We start from the raw sequence: 22,308 nt of genomic DNA on the forward strand, positions 1-22,308 counted from the left end.
GGTAAAGTGTAACGTAATTGTCATGTAATAGTACAGTAGCTGTATGCGTTTATGATGGTCGTATCGCGGGGAATGATGCCTTCCGGGAGATCCGTTTAAGGGTAACTGTCCCCTATTCGGGCGTTACAGACGTGGAGAAAACCCGGAAAACTCCACGTGACCAGCCCGTCCTGGCGTAGCGCGAACCCACGACCGAACGCACAGTGTTCGGGGAAGGGAACGTTGGCCAATGGTGGGCCGTCGCGGGGTAATGCTCACACAACGAGAAATAACGCCACACTGAACCGGAAAACGCGTGGATCGCCCTTCGTTTTCGCAAAATTAGCAGCGAGGTAACTTGGGCACGCCGACGAAATCCGAGAAATTTTTCACGAAAAAAATCGACGATGACCGAAGTCAACGAAAACTGAGGTATTAGGCCTACTGTATTTGGAAAAATCGAGAAGACACTTACATTGCCGCGTGCACTAATTTGCACTTTCACAACTTGTAAATTTTCATTCATAAAACCACATAATGGGCCCTTAAACGAATGTATCCGAGCACGGTGGACGCCATGTTGCTTTCCACCGTAAACTACTGCTACAAGCGGCCGTTTTTGCCGTGACGGCGCGCACTCCCACCCGAATTCAGGAACGCGTTTCGCAGGAATTTTCAAAAGAATGTCGCTCGCGCGGAGGAATAAAAGAATGCATTCTAATGCTAGCAGTTTGTAAGCCTGCATTACTATTTCTGGATACTTGTCGCCCGAATGCCGTTATCTGATAACTGCGGTCACCTCATTTCGAAGACCCACAAAATCAAAGAAAAGCTCTGAATTTCTTTCGGAGATAACGGGTATACTGAAAGTTCTGAATACAGTCAGCCCGTGCGAGCCTCTATAGAATACATTTTAAGGCACTGGTGGCATTACAAGGCACGCAATCGTTTACATACATGTCTAAGGCTTAGAATTGTTTAATTACTGCTAAACTCGGCATATAGCTATCTGAGCGCGACTTTATTTTTGTGAATGACTACTGTATATCGAAAATTGCTACGTAAATACTGCACGAGATTATTTTCTAAAGAATTAGTGATTTGAACTAAGGACGTTGGCAGAAAATTTTCCAGGGGAGTGCAAATCTTGGAGACATAATTGCATCAATAAATATTTATTTAATTCTCGCTCGTTCAAGGTTTCGTTTTGAGAGAGCGATATCGCTGTTTTACATATAACCTTTGGCCAATTGGCCGATTAATCTTTCAATATTAGCTATTTAACATCCAATAATTGGTCGAATGGATTGGCGATACTTGTTTATTTTTTGAAAAAATTCCAATGTAGAGATTTACAATTTTTGTACTCGTCTGTGTGATAGTGCCAGAATGAAAACAAATGATAAATTTAAAATATTAAAATTTATCCTAATGTATGTTAGACAGTAATTCGAGATATACAGGTGATATTCTATTTAACTTAGTAATTCGTGTGCTTTGCAAGAAATGTAATACTAATATATTTAAACATTTATTTACTTAAAAGAATCGTTTTTGTATTTAACATTTTTTAATTTTAATATTTCGTTCGGCCCGTGAAAAAGTTTTCTTTCCAATTTGGCCCGTGGGCAAAAACTGCTGGCCACGCCCGGACTAGGCTATGACGATTAGGAATTTCGACATGACGTCAGAGGCAATTTTTATACAGTAGCGAACCGAAAATCGGAATCAATTGGGGACTGGGGTTGTTCAGATTAGGGATTTGTTCCGATTACCCATTATGTACGAATAAATATATTAACCTGTCCGATGTTCAAATTTTTCTCCGTCGCGTGTCGCTTCGTGTTGAATTTTCGTCGATTTTAAGCCTAACGAAAATTTTTATAATAATTGAGGCTATCGTATCGTTAAAAATTATTTCTGCATTTTGTACAAACAAAATAAATATATTGAAGAATATAAAAACATAAAAATTATACTTTAGAAGTAAATTTAGTATCAAAAACGTTCGATTCAGCACGACACAGTTCGACTGAAAATCGTGCAGATTACCGGGGTTCCGATTTACGAGTCTCTACTGTAGTTACGTGATGATTGAAAGTATCATGTCCGTCGATGTCGCCGCTTGAGATATCATTCCCGACGCAGTTCTACAGAATCAATGAACATTTCGTCTACCCCTCAACGAACCGTAGCCGGGTATTTTGTTTTGTAAAATGGCCAAGACCTGTCCGTTTGGCAGAAATTTGATAAATAAACGAAAACGAAATCGGGAACCCGATAGCTTTGTAAATTTCAATGAAGTAATTTATATTCTTACATCTATGAAAGTCTGTCTTTGTTTCGTAATTCCAGCGTAGCCAAGACATGGCCGCGCGCCTTTTTTTAAGGCCTGCAGTTTGGTCTCTTTTCTGGCAAAATTTCAAACGCGCACGTGCGTCTCCTTGGATCCGAGAGGCGTAGAATGGACGGCCGACTTTCCAAATACGACGTAGAGACACGTCCGGTCGATGTTTGACGTCTGCTTTTACAGTTTGCTTGGATATTGCCTAGTTTTTGGCGGGCCTAAAAGTGTGAATAGCGCAATAATTATACACCGATAGAGAAGTAGGCGTGTGGCCAGAAAAAAAATTACCGAGTTCGGGTGACACTATTAGAAAAAGGTTGAAAAACGCAACGTTAAGGGTCAGCCCACCGCTGTGGGAAACCCGAAAACCGATCTGGATGGGTCGAAGATCGGTTTCAAATACAATATGTTGTGACCCTGACTTCCGGTCGCACCACGGAGGATTCGATAAAACGATTCTCTTATTGCACGTGTGCCAATGTGGGCCTAGGTATACAAAATGGCGGCGCTTCCGGTCGCCATCTTGTTTGCACATTTGCGTGTGCAAACAAGATGGCGACCGTCGACAATAACCTAAACGCGCCTATATTTAAACTTTTTTAAAAGGTAAATTTGCTACTTACTTTTTCTCCTGCTTTTGGTTACTTTTCCTACTCTTGGACCAGAAACGAAAAATAAAAAGGTCGTCATACTACCTATAAATTCAATCGATGCATGGACGAAGTGAATTACGAGATTCTATACATCAGTGGTTCGAACAAAATTTGCCTGTATTGTACATAAATTTTACTCCTCTTAAGAACTGCAGTCTTACGATTCACATCTCTCGCCTTTTTATCTACGATAGGCAGCGTCTCCACAGAGGGTGGCACCTGCGATCCACGGCCACTTAGCCATCCATGTGTCGTTCACGTTGTCTTTTGTGTCAGAAATCACTATTACATATACTTACTTAGTTATGACAAATTTAACACGTTTAACACATTTACACACTATAAATGCACATTTAAACCACGTTTAAACACATTTATCTCGCATTTACACACTTTTAAACACATTTACACACTTTAAACGCAAATTTGAACCACATATAAACCCTTTACAAAATTTTTTCCTCACTTACACAATGTTAACACACCTTTAATACACTTTTATGACATTTAACACGCATTAAACACATTAATGACACGTTTATCATGTTAATTACCATTGACAAACTTTCCTCCTCGATAACTTTACACTTCGGGTACATTGTACAAACTTTGAAAAAAAAACACAGACACTTTTAAAAAATTAACAACGTACATGTACCATAATCCGTCTACATCGTAACCAAAATTCGAAATTCACATTATTCCTCATGTTTCCCGAACGGAATTTTCTGATGGATATTTGCATACGAAGACATCATTACTATCAGCGCCATCTACATTTCTTTTTTAAAAACACTTGCCATCGAGGTTACCGGAAGCGCCGCCATTTTGTATACCTAGGCTCACATTAACTGTAAATTTATATTATAAATGATATTGCACTTTTTAAATTAAAAGGCGTCGTATATTTTTATATGTTTTATAACTTATTTCATAAATTTATAAATTTTATTATCATTAGGTACAAATGTTCACGTACGAAGATTTGGCAACACTGATTTTCATCATAAACATTGTCAAGTGAGAGATAAAGGTATGTGTTATGTAATTGTTGTTTAAAATAATTTTGTCATTTGATGGAATAATTTCAGTTTAAATATTTAGACTCGAGTACCTTCGTAAATCGTAGAAATGTAGACATTGTCTGATGCATGGCACATTTTTATATAAAGTAAGCTCATTTATATTTTTGTGCTTAACCCATTACCCGCTGCACTCTTAATGTTTGGGTACTTTACTATAATTAAGAATTACTTTTATCAGATTGTGACATAAAGATAAGTAGTTTGACGTATTAAACAGTGCAAAATTAAATTATAAAAATCAGAAAACACTTTAAAACCATTAAATTTTTTCAATAGTTACAAAATAACAGTAAATGTATCGAGTAGAGGTATGTATGTATACATTTACTGTTATTTTGTAACTATTGAAGAAATTTAATGCAAAATAAACTACACTGACATTTATAGAACACCCAAAGAAGACCCTAGAAAGTGGGTCGAAAACGTTCGTGATACGTTCTAAATTTTCTGCAAAGCTATATAAGGTTAGTGAGACGTATTTATATTAGAGCTTTGTTCTTTGGATGGAGTTAATTTAGATCTGTAAAGAACTTTATAAGTCGTGCACATCTGTTAGTTTGACACTGATTTTTTGCCAGTTTGCATTAGCACTTTTGAAATCCTGGTTAATGTTACTTATGGTAGCAAACGTGGCGGCTTGTCTCTGAAACAGTGGGGACGCACGTTCTAACCTAACCTAACCTAACCTATTCTAATAAATTACTCCTATTCTAATAATTTGGTTGGCAATAATTATGGTAATTTATTAGAATAGGTTAGGTTAGGTTAGACCGTGCGTCCCCACTCTTTCGGAGACGAGCCACCGTGTTTGCTATCGTAGGTAACATTAACCGAAATGCTTAACCAAATAATGATTGGTCGGTTACGGTTGGTTAGTTTATTTGTATTTCTGGTATTTCGTCGTTACGAGCATTCGACGACTCTCGTAATTTGTAACGACGGAACCGATTTTTAATTATTCCGGATTTAGTCCCTACCTTATAAACTTGGTTTCCAGAATCGACTATTTTTCCTGTAATATTATTGGTACGTTAAGAAACATTTTTTTTTGTAATAGCTAATGGGGGAAGTTTCTTAGCGGTGTCGTTAACCGTCTCTGTGGCGAGTTTAGGTCGAGTGATAAATTTTTGTTATTTTCTGTGGTTATTTGTGTTAGTAAAGGTATTTTTGCTAATCGGATTATCGGAACTGCAATGTCTGCCGTGAAACGTCGTGTCGAATATTTTCTGTGTCCTTTACGACTTTTCGATCGTCGTCGGCGGGTTTTCTAGCTCCTCCTCGGTTTCAACGGGTGAAAGAATACCTTCCGGAATATTGGAACTTTGTAAACTAGTTTTAGGCTGGCTACCAAATAAGGCCGATAAAGTGATTTGCCGACGACCGGACGATACGCTCTATTTTTTCGATATTGCACGAAATAGCACCTAATAGATTGTTTTGTCGAATTATTGTCGCGCATCCGAGATCTAAGTGTATTTTCGATATCTTTGTTACTGCGTTCTATACTGCATTCGTGGACGTCGAGGACTGCCGTGCGTAATTTTACGTTCTGGCCGCACGTTTGCAAATTCTTTGAGGATTTTTCTGGACAACTCCCCGTCGTTGTCACTCTAGGATATGTGGAGTTCCAAATTGAGAAAAATTTTAACAATTCTATGGCTACTTCGGACTCCCACTTTGATCGAAGTGGTTTAAGGTAGCGTCAGAGAGGTTGCGGCCGACGATTTCGTCGCCAAAACGTGAACGTCTGACGTTCGGCGGCACCTTCCCGTAAGCCTAGAAGTTCGACAGTGGCGTTTGGAATGTCGCTGGAATCGTGCTTTGACATTCCAAATGGCATTGTAAACTTCTAGGCTTACCAGAAGGCGGCGCCAAATGTTCAACGTTTGCATTTTTGCAATGAAAATGTCGGCTGCAACCTCTCTATTATCTTAATGGTTTAACAATCCTTTATACTCTTCATCTGGTGCTGACTATAAATCAATTTCTTTATTGATACTTATTGAGCAATGTAATTATTGTTTTTTTATATACATTTATGTTATGAAATGTAAGTCATATGTAATCTAGCAATGTCAAGAAGGTTTTTAATCATTAATCTTTATTTTAAAATTTAAGATAATAGAAAACATACTTTATGGGGATTAATTTATCTTGAATAGGAAGTGCAGATATATTCATTCTAGAAATGATTTATTAAGAGAGTAGCTTTTAAAATTTTTATAATATTTAATAAATAATTTATGAAATTATGTTTTAGATTCTTAAACATATATATATTTTTTTAATTACAGATTTTTCTTAATCATGTCACAACAGAAAGCACTTCCACAAAGTAAAGAGGCCCTGTTAAAATCATATAACAAAAGATTGAAAGATGATATTAAATCATTAGTTGACAACTTTGTAGAGATTGTGAAATCAGCACGAATTGGTCAAGATGAAGATAGTCAGTTATTTCGTATGACACAAACTGCTCAAGATCAATATGAAATGCATGTTCGAGCAGCAAATATTGTAAGTTTTAATATTTAATTTTATTATGTAAGATGTATTATTAACTGAAATCATACTTATCTTTACGTTTCATCCCATATAATCTAATAAACCAAATGAAGTGCTGAATTATCAGGTTATTATATGACTAAGTTAATGACTAGAAACTAATTAATTTGTTCAGAGATACAGTAATACCCCAAACTTACATGATAGGTGGAACCGAGCAATAACCGCATAAGTCGAATTCGCACAAGTCGGGGTATAATATCGCATATAAATACATACAAAGTATTTTTAATTGGGACCAGAGACTAAAGACAACAATAATGTAGAAGAAAATGTTTAATAAAATCTTAGATAATACATATATATAACAAATTATATTATTAAAATCGTAAACCGACGTTATTTTGATGTGGAAGGCTTCATAAAATCTAACAAATTCGTCTGACGGCTCAAAGATTTTTTTTCTCCCGCAAAATTTCCTCGTAGCATGCTAATAATTTTTTTATTTCTCCTTTTGTAGAAGAAATGCGCTCTTCGTTGGAGTCTATATTTTCTAAAATTTGTAACCCCTTTTCAATTGAACTGAGGTCTTCTGTCAAATTTTCACAGCTTCGAGAATTTTTTTCTTTACCTTTTATAATCGTTATGACCGTCGATTCCGGTAGATCAAACTTCTTTGCCAATTCACAAATTTTCATTTTTGTATCGAAGTCTTTAATAATGTTAACTTTACATTCCAAAGATAAAGTTTTTCTTGTTTGATGTAGAGGAATCAGTTCTACTTCGTTTGGATGACATAGTAGAGTCTCTCGAGTCTCCATAGATATAACAAACAGAAATAATAACACAAAATAAAAATTGTAGCTATGCGTCGATTCCGCACGACACGTCCGAACACGTAAGCTAAACAATAGTGTGGGGGAGTGAGTAATCAAGAGTTGCGTAGCACTCAAATAAATGACAAATAGACGAGATTTGAAAATTGCATAACTCTGGATTCGCATAAGTCGAGGTATTACTGTACATTGTTATGCTGCCATCTTGTTTTAATTTTAATTTAGAAATTTCTGGAAAACAGAATTGGACCAAAATGAGACTTGAACCAGCAACTCCACTTACTTTGTGGATGTGTTGTCAGTTAAGCCACCTTGACTGTCAACACTGTCTGATCTTTGCTTTTAGAACTATTAATTTAGATATAACCATACTGGTTACTCACAGCACTGACTGGGGACAACTTCAGTGCTCATGGCCTGTACTTCATTCACGGCACTTAGCCAACTATTGCTTTACCCCAACATTTTGTATATATTAATTGTAACCAAATAATAGCTTGATAATTTGGTGCTTTGTTTGGTTTAAATAATAAATTGGGTTTAGAGATATTGTTGAAAATCTAATACAGTAACTGAATAGCTAATTAATATAGGTATAGAATGTTTTAAAAATAGTTTAATAGTAAATGATTTAAAAAAAAAACTGAATTACTACTGTTAAAAAATAAAAGACACTAAGATTATGATTATTAATATTTTATTTAATTTTTCTTGTTTATGCATTTTGCTGTTCTTATTGTCAGCCTGGCCAAACCTATATTGGGTGTGATTAAAAGGCTTTCTTAGTTCATGTGGTATAAAGAGTCAGAAATAAAATTTAAAGAATTAGTTTGTTAAATACTTTATATAATTCATAATTTTGTGATATTACATAGAAATTTATTCATATTTTAAATCAATAATAAACTTAATAAATTACAAAAATATAAACAATAAATATATATTGGCAATAATTCAACAAGTCTCCTGTAGCAATCTGATCTAGAAACTGTTTCTCTCCAAATTTTCTAGTTTGGAGGGAGACTGAGTATATCTGTGTAGTACCTGTAAAAGAGTAAAAGTTTTTCATAAATACAGATTTATTTATTTGGAGATAATTATTTTTACATTTACGCACTGAGACGTCATTGATTACAATCCTGAAATTGAAACCAAAATCATGGTTTGCAAAAAAAAAATGCAGCAAAAACTGATTCCAAAAATTTAAGCTGCCCCATCTCTATTAATTGGTCAGGCAGACCATGAAGATGTGTGACTGAAATGTGAACACGTGAGAAAAATTTTCCAAATTGTATTCTGAAGAATCAATGCGTTCATTTTTATAGAAAGTTAAAATATCTATGGACATTACTAGATTTAGTGTACAATTAAGAATATTTTGCATATTTTCCATTCTCTCAGATCACCAATAGTGTAAATCTGAGACCACATAAGGTGCATTGCAAAAGTTTAGGTCCAGATGGAGATTCAGTTAAGCAAACACAACACAAACACATACATTTATTTGTGTAGGTAGCAGAAACATGTAAAAACAGTATATCATCATTAAACTAGCGTATTATTAGACAACTGTAAATGTATAAACACACAAAGTGAGATAATCCACGTGTTGCAAAAGTTTAGTTCCACCATGTAAAATTACACATTATCATCCCAGAAATTCCCATTTTGAAGCCCAATGTCAAAAACACAACGAGGCATGCTGTCTACAAGTCGCCGGAGCACATCTTGACTTATCCCATACAGAGATAATAGCTGTCTGTAGTTCTGCAACAGTTGAAAACTGACATTTGTTGTCGTACACCTTCCTAGCAAGGATTCCCTATGGGTTTTAAGGTCAGGAGAATTAGCAGTCCACTCCATTACATGCACACCATTGTTTAACCCCTTATATGAAGAGAGAAATTTGCATAAGATTCATTCTCAAGTTAATTGACTGTCACTCCAACCTCACTTAATATAAAACACAAAAAATACTTTGAAAACCTTTAATATGCATAATTATTATGCCTTTGTGTCCTTTTTAACTCAATTTAAAATTTATTTTGTATACTAGTACTTTCTATATATTAACAGGACTTATTATACTGGAAATTATGGATGCAGATATTTAGTCTTACAGATCAAAAATAATGTTTTTTATTTAGTTCACCCGAACACGTACACTTTAAACTTGTGTTTCGGACTCGTTCGTCCCTCCTCGGCAGGTCTTTAAACGACACTTTCTACAATTAACAATAAAAACATTTCTTGGTACAATTATAACTAAAATTAGTTAAAAACACAAACCTTTCCCGACAATACATTTAAAAATTCTTACAATTTCTGTATTTCCAATCTTCTTTACATTTCCACTTAAACTCACGATCCACAGCAACCATACAATTTTACACATTCTTCTTTTTGTTTATTCGTTTCTACTTAATTTCGATTCTAATATGTTCCCATCACATCTTTTATACCTCTTCCTCCCCCTTCTTATAATGCTTAACCATGATTGGTGGATCTCTCTACCATTGTTGTTATTCATTTTATTAGTTTGCCTAATTATATTTAAATGCTCATACAGTTGTCTTTTATAATTGTTTTTTTTTCCTTTTTCCTGATTTTTACCGTATTTAGATCGATTGCACAACCTTCTGTATTACAATGGTCAGCTACTGCTGAATTTGCATAGTTTCCTTTGATTGCTCTGATATGTTCACTTAATCCTATTTTTAATTTTCTTTTAGTTTCTCCTATATATCTTTTCTTTGGATTACAATTACAATCAAATGAATATACTATTCCTTTCTCCTCTGTTATATCATATTTTTCTTCTTTTCTGTAAAATAATTGTTTTTTAGTTGAATTTATTTTTTCCGGTATTAAGTTGATTCTATTTTTAATTACATTTTTAATTCTTTCAAATGTAAAGAAGATCGGAAATACAGAAATTGTAAGAATTTTTAAATTTATTGTCGGGAAATGATTGTGTTTTAATTAATTTTAGTTATAATTGTACCAAGAAATGTTTTTATTGTTAATTGTAGAAAGTGTCGTTTAAAGGCCTGCCGAGGAGGGACGAACAAGTCCGAAACACAAGTCTAAAGTGTACGTGTTCGGGTGAACTAAATAAAGAACATTATTTTTGATCTGTAAGACTAAATATCTGCATCCATAATTTCCAGTATAATAAGTCCTGTTAATATATAGAAAGTACTAGTATACAAAATAAATTTTAAACCTTTAATATGCAGTTAAAATTATCACAAACAATATAATGTTTTCGGTCAACTTTATTGACCTTCTTCAGGATCGAACAAGAACCGTTATTTCAAAAAATTCTATTGCCAAGCATAAAATTTAGAACGTTTTAAAAAACCAAAGCTGCGCAATCTCGGTTCGCTCTTTTATAGATGCATATCGGCCACTTTCCAAGCCGACGGGACCCTATAGAATTCTCTAAAATTAATACTTTGCTCTTTTTCACTGTATTTGCAAATATGCCAAGCCTCCGTATACTTAAGCTGTCTTCTATTTGCCACTTTTTGTATAATTTCTCCACCGTCCCAATTGATCGACACCTCCGACGGATCTGCAATTGCGTAATTCGCTAACGCCGTAACGGGTTGCCCGTATCTTATATTCCTTTTACGCTCTTCTAATCTTATCGCCAGCGATCGTTTTGTGGCCCATACATAATATAGTTCCTTTTTCCGCCTTTTGTCCTGCACCGGTATTCTGTAAACGCCCGGAACCATCATTCTGTCTACGGGTACTTCGTCATTTCTTAGCAACTGAAATATAGTAGGGTTCCTCTCATATGCTATTTTCTTATTTTTCTCTATTCCTATTTTCCTGTATATGTTGCTTGTGATAATTTTAAATGCATATTAAAGGTTTTCAAAGTATTTTTTGTGTTTTAATCTGTTATATTGTTTTGAGACAGAATTTGTTGATACATTTATTAACTTTGAAGATTAGTTATAGGTTGCTCATTCTCAAAACTTTATTCACTGTCAAAAATAAAATTGAATGCAGGTTTAACAAAATATAATAGGTTTGATGATGATAAGTTAATTTTTGATATGAAAGGTCTGGAGCACCAAAGACTAAACTTTAAATTGAGTTAAATCTTTAAGATATAGGAAACGTGTAGATTTTCAAAACCTATTAAATTGCATTTTGATACTTTATCACTAATATTTATATTATATGTAAAGTTAACTATACGATGATAATCTTTTAACATATGTTAAGAGAAATCATTTATTTTAATTGTTTAAAATATTTACAATATCTATCTAATAAATATTGCATTGATATATTATGACAAAATAATTAATCATCATTCGCTTAAGTTGTTTATAAATATTTAAAAATTGATTTTAATAATATAATTTGTCTTTTTTTTTCTCTCTTTACAGCCATTATTATTAATGTTGCAACGAACGGTATATTCGGTCTCGGGCCGAATATACCATTCGTATACCGTAGTTTGGCCGAATATTCGGCCAAACTATTCTTCTAACAAGACCGTCGCGAAGCCGAAGCAGCCTTGTTGGTATTTGCTTATCATCTCTATGCTTTAGATACCTTCACAATTTTTCGATCGGATTAATTCGGGCTGCACGGGTACCCACCGGTTGCCGCGTAGACAAAACCACAGAACACCGGTAGTCGTAGCGGGTTTGCATCTTGCCGACGGGCCGGCCACACGGAGTTTTTCGTGTTTTCGTCACGTTCGTAACACCTAAACGGGGCCAGTTTCCCATAAAAGTCCTCCGGGAAGGCATCCCCCCGGTTACGTTGCCTTAATCAAATAAACCAAATCAAACCAGATTGCACATAGGCAAGGCAAAAAGATTAATCCTTCCGAGCCGTGGTTATTTTTGCCGTATGTGGCATTGTATTGTCTTATTGAAAAGTGAATTTCCACTCACCTTTTCCACCAACAATTTCCTTCAGAACAGTTTAGCTCTGGACCGGGAAAGATTCCGTTCCAATATTTTAATTCAGTCTTTTGTGGAAATGGATTTGATATATAAATGTAGTCGACCAAGCCTCTTTGCAGGAAAGCCAATTCTCAAACAAACGGGCTTTATCACAGTAGGCCCGCCGATAGCATCCACTCGTATTGCACTCCAGAAGCAGTCCAGATAAGTGCTTCGGACCACATCCGTATTACTTTACTTTCAGCCATATCATACGCAGAATTTTTTGACCATAGCACGTTTTACTGTCTACTTGTGTATACTTCTAGTTCACGTCAATCTTTGCACTTGCCGACTGCTGTTTGTTGTTTTTTCTTTTCGTAGTAGCCGTATCCCGAACATCCAACATATCGTTACATCGTAGGTGTCGATACACTTTTGTTTAATGTTTTTTGTCAAATGACCAACTCTAGCTTGTAACACGCTTATTTTTCCAGATACGTTTTATGTCTGCAATTCCTGTCATTTAAGGCTCCTTTTTTGCCACAACTTTGATTCTGCCGAAGTATACTTTGCACTGTAGATTAACTCGGCTGCAGTTCTCGAACAATCTCCGCATAACTTTTCCCACAAGTACAGTACCTATTGAAGTTTGTACTTGTGTATTCCTATTGTTTTCTCTAGTTTTGTTAACTCTTTTGGCATAAACGCACTTATATCTTTTTGGCCGTCGACCGCCTTCACCAGTTGCTTTTATTTCCGTAATTCTGAAATTTCTCGTTACGGTAGCCTACAAAAAAATTTGCATTCTTGTCAAACAGACTATTTTGCATATTTGCTACGTAAACTCGCATATTTAATTGTCCCAAATGCCGCCTAACATCTATTTCCTCCCGAATTTTAGTAGACGCAAATTATTTTGATTTTATCTTTGTAGTTTATAAGTCGATAATTAAACTAACAAAGAAGTAAAAAGTAAATAATAAACGTTCTTATTTAAATATTTCAGGTTCGAGCGGGCGAATCTTTAATGAAACTTATTTCCGACATCAAGCAGTATCTGATTCTAAATGATTTTCCATCAGTTAACGAAGTCATCAATCAGAAAAGTAAATTTTATCAGGCGGTGCAGACGGAATGCGATAAAAAATTAATTGCGTTGAGAGACGACGTTGCGGCCGAACTGTACGAACTCGAAGAAGAATACTATTCGTCGGTTTACAAATCCATGATGCCAAGATTAGGCTCTATATGAAATTGCGATTAATAGCATTCGTCTGTACGGACGAAAACGATTATTCGCGTAAACTTTGTCGTATTTATTATTAATGAGAATACTCATTAATTATAACGGTGTACAGTAAACGTTTTCAGTTTATTCCAATTTGTATATTATTTACAGAATAGATGATCTATTTAGTCGAGTTTGTGTAATATTGCGCATTAATCTTTTGAACATTAAGGAATATTACACACAAACATTTAATACCTTTCAAATTATGTTTTCTAATTGAAAATAATTTAAAACTAATTATAAAATACCGAATTTATGAAATACGTTTAATCGCTTCGCAGTTATTATCGTAATAATATTTTATCGAAGCGATGTTAATTCCCCGATTAATAAAACTTGTTTTTATTATTACTTTATAGTAATCATTTTGACCGTTTGTTTATACGAGTATTAAAATAACTCGATTAATATACTTCCGCTTTTAGATCCTATAATTTTTATGTATTGATATTTTTTTTATTTGTTTCCGATACGTTTCCTTTGGGAAAAATCTGTTTAAGATTGGATACAATAAACAATATTATTGGAACCTCAAATTAAAATACCGGCGATACCGCTTCACGCTAGTACTATACAAACGTAAAGAACATTTAGAAAAATAATTACAGATTTTCTAGTCAAAAGTGGCTAAAATTCATTATAGCGCAGTTACGAATCTCGAGTATAGCTAATTAATGTTTACTTTATGATCTTTTGAATATGCCAAAATATTAAATTAATTTATTACATTTTTCAAAATTTTGATTCGAATTGCTTTTTGTCGTAATGTCGGTATCAAATTTGAACAAAATTTGAATAAAGTCAAAAATTGTATTGTTTTAAAATATAATAATTCGTAATAAAAAAATATTGTTTTATTATTATTATTTTTGAAATGTAATAAACCGTTTCTCGCAATAACCTGGCTGTTATCCGCGTTTAAAACTCGTTTCGAAAGCGAGTTGAGAGATAATTTGCGAGTTTTAACTCGTCGTTACGGGCAAATGTAACAATTTAAACGAGTCTAAATTTACAAATGGCGTTTTTATATAACATAAAAAATCCTTCGCACGCTGCAAATGCGTAGTGCAACTGCCATAGTGATTTTACGAAACCGCCAGATACTTACGTATTTTGGTAATCGTCTGTGCTAGTTAGAGAGATATAATTTGTATTTTTGGCGGAATTAGCTTGTCGCAAAACGTATCGCGTGAATTGGTCGTAATCGAGTTAAGGCCGCGACTCCACTAGCCGTAAAAGGGCCGTAAAAGCTTTTAATCACGTGACCATGATATTTTACGCCCGAGCAGGTGGTAAAAGCTTTTACGGTGAGGGGTTTTACGGCCCTTTTACGGCTAGTGGAGTCGCGGCCTAAGGGTTGTTTCGGAATCGTACCTCCTCGTCCGGAATTCCATTTTATCGATCGTACCGCGGTATAATATTCGCGCCGTTATTAATAAATATTAATTAAACCGTATCCAGTTTCTATAGTTTTCTCGGGAGAAGTTTCGGCCTTATTCCGAAAATGTCAAAAAAACCACGATACGTTTTGTGACTAGGACCAACACGGATGGCTTTTAGCTGTATCACGTTCGATTTTTCCCGCGTCGATCTATGTTTAATTGACGATAATGTAGTCCTACCGTACTTCTTTTAACGAAAAATGAACTTTATGACGGTCGGGCAAAATTTCGGCATCCGACGGGATGCCGAAATTCTGCTTCGTTCGTCTTAGAAAAGGCGACGAGAAGGTTATTTCGCCACAGTGTTTCGACTCGAAAATTATTTAAAAATAATCATTTTATTACGAAGTATAACTCTGCCAGTTTAATTAATGCAAAACGAATTTAGAGCTTTTACGTAACGAATGGAAATAAATGAAAATTGTAACGACCGTCTTTAGTTCGGATTTGATTATTTTCTTTAGCGTGGGAAAACGCCGAAAGATATTTAATGGGTATAAACGGAGATTCGACCGGACACGGCCGGTGATAAATCTCGTCGCGGATATCGAAAATGTAATTCGATTCCTGGTCGCAAGAACGTAGAAGTTCAAAAATGAGCAAAATCATTTGCCAAGATTCCGCGTAAAGCGCTCGTTACTTAAATTCGGAAGGAAATCGAATCGAAACTCGGAATATTTCTTCGTAAATACAACCGACCATTTATCCCAACTCTTACAAAAATCTTATCTTTTTCTATTTGCCGAAGTCGGGTATTTATTAAAATTATATTTAAAATATATAAAATTCGTAGTTGTTCATTTTTACTTTCCCGACTTTTCGTCCCGGGTGAATTTTGAAAGACTTTAAAATCACGACGGTATTCTTTATTTTTCTCATAAATGCATTTCGAACGTCCGATATTACAAAAACTCGATCATAAACTAGAATTAGTGCAAAATATTAAGCTTTATCGTACTAAATGCCGCAATAGTCGCTCGTGTTTTAAATGATTTAATCGAAGAAATTTCTAACGGTCCGCGCTGGTCGATAATCGACGAGAGTACAGATACCGCCTATCGGGAAACAAACGCTTCGTATTACGTTAAAATATTTTTTCTTTCGAGGGGAAAAAAGCAATTACAATCTTTTACGGAGAAATTCGACGCTAAAACAATTTCCGAATATTTTAAACACCGGTTACGGAAAGACGGACTCGATATTGCCAATTTAATTGGCATCGGAGTAGACGATGTCGACGCGACGAACCGAGACAAAAGACATTCCAAATTCGATTACTATTACTCGCTCGGGGAGGTTAATTCGCCTAATTGGCATCGCCTTACTAATTTCTATAAATAAATAAATACTCGCGTACGTTCTGCCTTCGTTCGCGCGTCGAAAAGACTCGCGCTACCTGGCCGAAAATATTAGAATATTTAATTAGAGAAGCGTACGACTGGTTTTCTCGCGGTGCCAAAATAATTTACGATCAGGCAATTTTATACAAATTGTTTAACAACGATACGGAAAGAAAATTCCGAAGCCGAGAGGCGCCGTCGTGACGATTCTCGATCGGCGAAAGGAACTCGGACCGATACTTCGACTAGTAATGGAGCGTACGGAATTATCAATTTCGAACACGTAATTCGATTAACGACGGAGAAAAATACGGCACATCGACTGGCATTTCGAAGAATTATTACCGAGTTTATAACGAGACGTTATAAATAAAATATTTTTATTTCGTTATCGCTGTACGGTTGTCGGGTGCGAAATAAAAAAGCGGTAAGAGCAAATTCGCGAATAGAAATAACTTATTTTTTAGTAAAATTAAATTTTTATTATAGCTAGACAGAATTACTTTTAGACAACGAAGTTACGACCCTACGAAATACCTTTCTTTAAACGGGGAAATTTTGAAATTTACTGGGGATTTTAGGGTATTTGAAGTTCGGAATGGGGAAAGACTCGGAAACTCGGCCACGCTAGATTTGGTACGTTTAGTGCAATGGTTATAGTGCTTATTTTTTACTCTCCGCGCCGCGGGCGCTAAGACGGCCTCTTTTCGGCAAGTTCGTTACGGGTTCGGTCGGATCCGCGATAGGACGACCGAGTGGCGAGGGACGGAGTCCGACGTATCCCGGTGAACCGACCTCGAAAATTCTTGGAGTTTTCGATCCCGGGTCCACCGGAGCGGCAGGCTTCCCGCCTCCTTAGCCGCCGGGCAAAGCGACCGTCGGTTACGATTCGTTAGAAAAAAATGACCGAAAGAAATGCCGTTGCGCGTAAGCCGGGTAACGTCGCGTAGTCGAGGTAGGACTATCGCCGTAAATGTAAACCGTATAAGGGTTTTATTCGAAAAGTCCCTAAAGCTCGAAATGGTAATCCGAATCGTGTCTAGCGTTCGAGGATTTCTGGAAACTCGAGAAACAATATAGAATAGATAAATACGGTAAAATATTGTCGGTAGGTATCGAATTTATTTATTTAACGAACCGACTTTAATAGAAAGCGAAATACGCGCAATATATAGTAGGCGTACAGTACGTTTTATTCTATTCTCTTATTATTGGTATACGGTATAGAATGTAAGAATTATTATAAAAGAAGAGACCGGTCGCAGCGCCGGATTAAGCTTCTAGCGGGCCCTAGACAAAATTTAAATCGAGGCCCCATTTAAATAAGTTGCTTCTAAACAAATCTTATATAATGCGACATTAGCGTAGCTAGCGCGGGTGACACCCGGTGCGGATATCGCGGTGTCACCCCCTTTTTAACTCTTTTATAAAACACTATCGAATTGTAATATCTTCGCACTCGAGCAACACGAACGCTATATCGAATACGCGATGTCGCGACGTATAAGTTTAGATTTAGAAAATAAATCGTAACCATACGTCGGTACTACCACGAGAGGCGGCCCTAGCAAGATTTCTAGATGGTGCGAGATCTCGTGGCGTACATTACTTCCGACGCACGGGTAGCTGTTGACCTTTTTTTTTAGGTAATGGCTAGTCGGGCGGAGCTTAGTAGGAATTGTTAAATACAGCCTTTTCTGTCCTATCTAATTTCTTAAATAATTTTTAACTCGTTTCGAAACAGAGAAATCTTCTACACCGAAGCCGGGCCCCTCCGAATTACGGGCCCTAGACATTCGTCTACTTTGCCTATTCGATAATCCGGCCCCGACCAGTCGCCATTTCGAGTATTTGTTTTTAAAATGAAAATCGACTTTCTCGGTTTTAGTATTTGCGTGTATCATCTAACAACGTTCTTTCGGACATTTCTTTAATTTTTGCCCTTCGACGGCCGTCGAAGACCGATAGTCGGTCGCGGGTCGGCGTACGACCGACGGGCCGGCCAGATAGAGTTCTCGGGGTTTTCTTCACCCGTCTAACACTCGAATAGAATCCGTTTCCCATAAAAATCACCCTCGGAGGAAAAATCCTTTCTCTCGGCAGATTGCCCACGTGCGCGTTGCCTAATTACGTCCGACTCTTCGATTTTCGGACAAGATAAAAATTGTGCGAAAACCGAGTCTGTACGCGCTCGATTCTCTTCCGTTCCGAGAATAGAATTAAGGCGCGTACGGTAACTTTACCGCATTCGCGTCGGAGGATGGCTATAAATGGGGAATTTTCGAAATCGCCGTACTCGTCAGAAGTTAACATTTTCTTTGTCATTTTTTTTTTAACTTGCCTTTACCCCGAAAATTAAGTGCTTTGTCGTCTTATAATAATATAATCTCGTAACAGACGATGCGGACTCTATTTTGGCTTCGCGTGTAAGTTTCGAAATTTCGATCTCTTAAATATTTGCCGTTACGAATGTGGGTTTAATAAAATGATTAAAACGACGTAATCGTGTTAGTGACAGACAATAAAACTCGCGGCATTAACGAGTTTTAATTACGACTTATTAAAACCGGAAAAAGCGCACCTTATATTAGCATAAATACGATATATTTTTTATCCGCCGTCCGCGATAGGCGCGTGATGCGCGAACGTTTATCAATTCGAGTGGACGCGTAGAAATCTGCGTGTCTACGCGACGGGTCGACACGGCCGTGCCGCGCCGGTAGACTTTGCCTTTAGTCGCTCGATGGGCTAATTTATACTAGCGACGGTTAATCTTTTAGCCATACATTTCGAAACTTTCTTCGTTATTTTCGGTTCTTTTTGGATTTTTGAGATTCGATCCTCGCACGGCCTATCGCCACCTGGCAACGCGTGTAATATTTGCGAAGATAATTTTCAATTTATACGCGTTTTTCCTTGTTTTGGCCCGACAGTCGACGTACGATTTAGATTTGTAAGATTTCAAATCGTAATAAACGTGTGAAAATTTCGGCAACGAGTTCCGACGAAAAACACTAACGAGTGAGACATTAGTGCGGAGTTAAAATCGTGTGTAATACCATCTGTCGCGAGATTTCGTTTGAAAAACGGAACGAAGCTTCGTTTTGTGGGTGTAGATGACGTATATAAGCAACGACGTCCCGCGGTACATTAGTCCACCGTCCGCGCAACGCGAAAAACTTTAAAATATTTGAAACTTTCTTTTTACGCGCGACTAGAAACGAATGTAAAAATGCTCGACTTGGATAAATATCGAATCTTTAAACAGTTAACCTAATATGAAATTTAATAAGTTTTATTAAATGTAAAAGTTTATGCGCGACGGTGAAAATTCCGCGTACGGATTTCGTTGTCCAAGCAATTATAAGTCCGCTTTGGACACGCGTCGACTGCGATGCGTCGACGTTTAGTGCATTCCAGTGACCGATATCCGTTATTTTCTAGTAGAACGTCGGTCGAAATGCCGTCTGTATAGACCTATTATAAGTTGCCTCGACCGGTTATAGTCGTTTAAACACGGTTCTTAATTAAACGCGAGAACGCTGCCTAATGTTTCGTTGTCGCTCTTGCCGTGGCAGACGTCACTGTCCGCGTTCTATGCACTTTGACCCGAGTGGAAGAACGAATCTCGAAGGGTGTCCGTAAATTGGGACGGGAAGTCGGGTCCGGTCGAAAGTCGCTTTGCCGTGGGCGGAAGAAAGGTTATGTTTTCCGGCAGCGAAACCACCTTTTCCACCCGGGCCCGTTACGCCGGACGGATTCTTCCGACTTCTTTCTGTCCCGTCCATTCCGAAAATTCGGGGTATCGCCGCTCCAGATTCTGGACGAGAGACGAGGCGCCGTCGCCCGTTCGACGTCCTCCTCCGCAACTTTCGGGAGCACCCGTATTACGCCGGGCGCCATCCTCGGGCTCGGCACGGTCCGAAGCGTGCGCGCTTCTTTAATTGTTTAAAATTGTGAGCCGACGTTGCGAAAACGGAACTTGCATTTAATTGAAAATATTCCTATTCTAATCCGAATCGTAAATTTCTAATGCCATTTCTTTTAGAAAAGAGTATTAACGTATAATAAAATCGCTATTTATTATATGTAATTATTTGAATCCTTTCGACGACTTTTAATGTTCGGTAGAGAAATTAGTTCGTAAAGAATTGTACTACTCTGTCGACTGCCGTGACACAAAACGTGTGAAAATAGAGGAAACGAAACGAATTACTCTAAGTAATTCGTTAAGATTCGGACGGGATATTAATGCATTATGTACGCGAATAAGAGATTTAAACTAGGCTATTTATTAATTTTCGTTTTACTCGAACAATTCCGTTGGAAAATTGACAACGAAAAGATGTGATTCCTCCGAAGGAAACCGTCGATTCTTATCGAAAACCGCTGCCGCCAATTGCAATGTTTTGCTTATCGAAGTTTAAAAGTATTTAAATCTACAAAGATCGTAGTCTAAACTTACATTACTTAAATCAGCGGTCGGCAAACGGGGGTCCGCGAGAAAATTTGGGTGGTCCGTGGAGAAATCTGGACATCGACGAAAGAAATGCAAAATGCTTAGTTGGGGGTTTTTATTCGAATATAAAACCAAATACCGAGTGACTGTTATCAACAAATAATGAGTGCGATCGTCGTTCTTGGCGGAAAGCGCTAGGAATCCACAAACTTATTCCAAACGAGCAGCGACGAACTGTAAGCTCGTATTAATTTGTTATAATTAAACACGCCAGATTCGTATTAATAGAGTAAAATCGAACTTTTACCATCGTTATTCTGCAGATTTTGTATCGTTTGAAGAAATTCGTCGTAGTGGTCCGCGGGACTCGAAGTTACGAGTTTAGTGATCCGTCGGGTCAAAGGTTGCCCACCCCGACTTAATCGCTGCCAACCCGAAAAAGCACTGGCATTAATTAATTAAACAATCGCGCGAGTCGACAATAGATCCTCTCTCGACAACCAGAAAATTTTATTGTTACGCAGCGACTCGATTTAATGTTAAAAATTTGGATTTTGCGGCGAATTTCTAGAGTGATTTTGACGGATTATTGCACGAGTTTGTCCCCGGCCTTTGGCTCGTCCTCGCCGACACCAGCCGTAATCAATTAATGCTTTGCTAAAAAGATTCTTAAGCCTCTAGGCACGCGAGAAGAAAGTTTAAAAAACGTTTGTTTCCTCATCGAAAACTTTTGTTGGATGCTTTACTTGGACAAGACCTTTTGTCTGATGCACCGATGAAAGTGCTTGCGTAAGAGAAAAACGGCGCCTCGGTCCGATAAATATTCAGTCGTTTTATGAACAAACACTTTGGCTATTTTGGTTTTCGAAACACTTCATTAAGAATTATTTCTGTGAATTGTTATAGACCTAAGCCATACGCGTAATGTTATTCGACTGCCAGCTTTGACCCTTAACGTGTCAAAGAGCGATGAGCCGATTTGGATGAAATTTAGAATATTCGGTGTACTATGGACCTCTTCGATTTTGAATAAATTCGTCGGATCGTTTTGGACTTACCCAATCGGCATTTTGTCTCCTAGATTTGTCGCCAAACAATGTAGAAGTCCGTATACGTTTAATAACTTTTTTAGGCCCGACCGCCCGCTAATGGCCCTTTTGGTGGGTTTCTTTAAAAATGTCCAGTAATTATCAAATAATGTCCCGTTTTTAAAATTTTAACATATTATTGGTCAATCGGGTATGACGTGCACGACCTAATGCAGACTATCACCAGACTACATTTTACTTACTTTTAATCTATTAACTATTATGTCGTATCTCCAGAGGGATCGGACTTAACCAGTAAAATCTTCATTAATCAATCTGCTTGTAAACTCGATACTGGAAAGTCGTGATCCTAACGAAGTAGGCTTCTATTGTTTTCTGTGGCACCTCATCCACGTGTAAATAA

The 22,308-nt window shown here is 36.9% G+C and overlaps 1 protein-coding gene across 3 annotated transcripts in view; it reads left to right on the top strand.

Moving 5' to 3' along the window:
• MED22 (Mediator complex subunit 22) overlaps positions 1-13,745 on the top strand; it is a 48,648-nt gene extending 34,903 nt beyond the window's left edge. The window contains exons 2-4 of one of the 3 annotated variants that reach the window (XM_067288372.1): positions 4,091-4,150; positions 6,359-6,581; positions 13,331-13,745. In XM_067288372.1, the coding sequence (XP_067144473.1) occupies positions 4,131-4,150; positions 6,359-6,581; positions 13,331-13,576 (489 nt within the window). In that variant the 5' untranslated portion in view covers positions 4,091-4,130 and the 3' untranslated portion in view covers positions 13,577-13,745. Of the gene's footprint in view, positions 1-4,042; positions 4,151-6,358; positions 6,582-13,330 lie in introns of those variants that run through there. The other 2 variants (XM_067288371.1, XM_067288373.1) reach the window with 2 other exon arrangements.
• The last annotated feature ends 8,563 nt before the right edge of the window (positions 13,746-22,308 follow it).

Source organism: Centruroides vittatus, unplaced genomic scaffold (genome assembly GCF_030686945.1).
Source record: "Centruroides vittatus isolate TY-2023 unplaced genomic scaffold, ASM3068694v2 scaffold_861, whole genome shotgun sequence".
NCBI lineage: Eukaryota > Metazoa > Arthropoda > Arachnida > Scorpiones > Buthidae > Centruroides > Centruroides vittatus.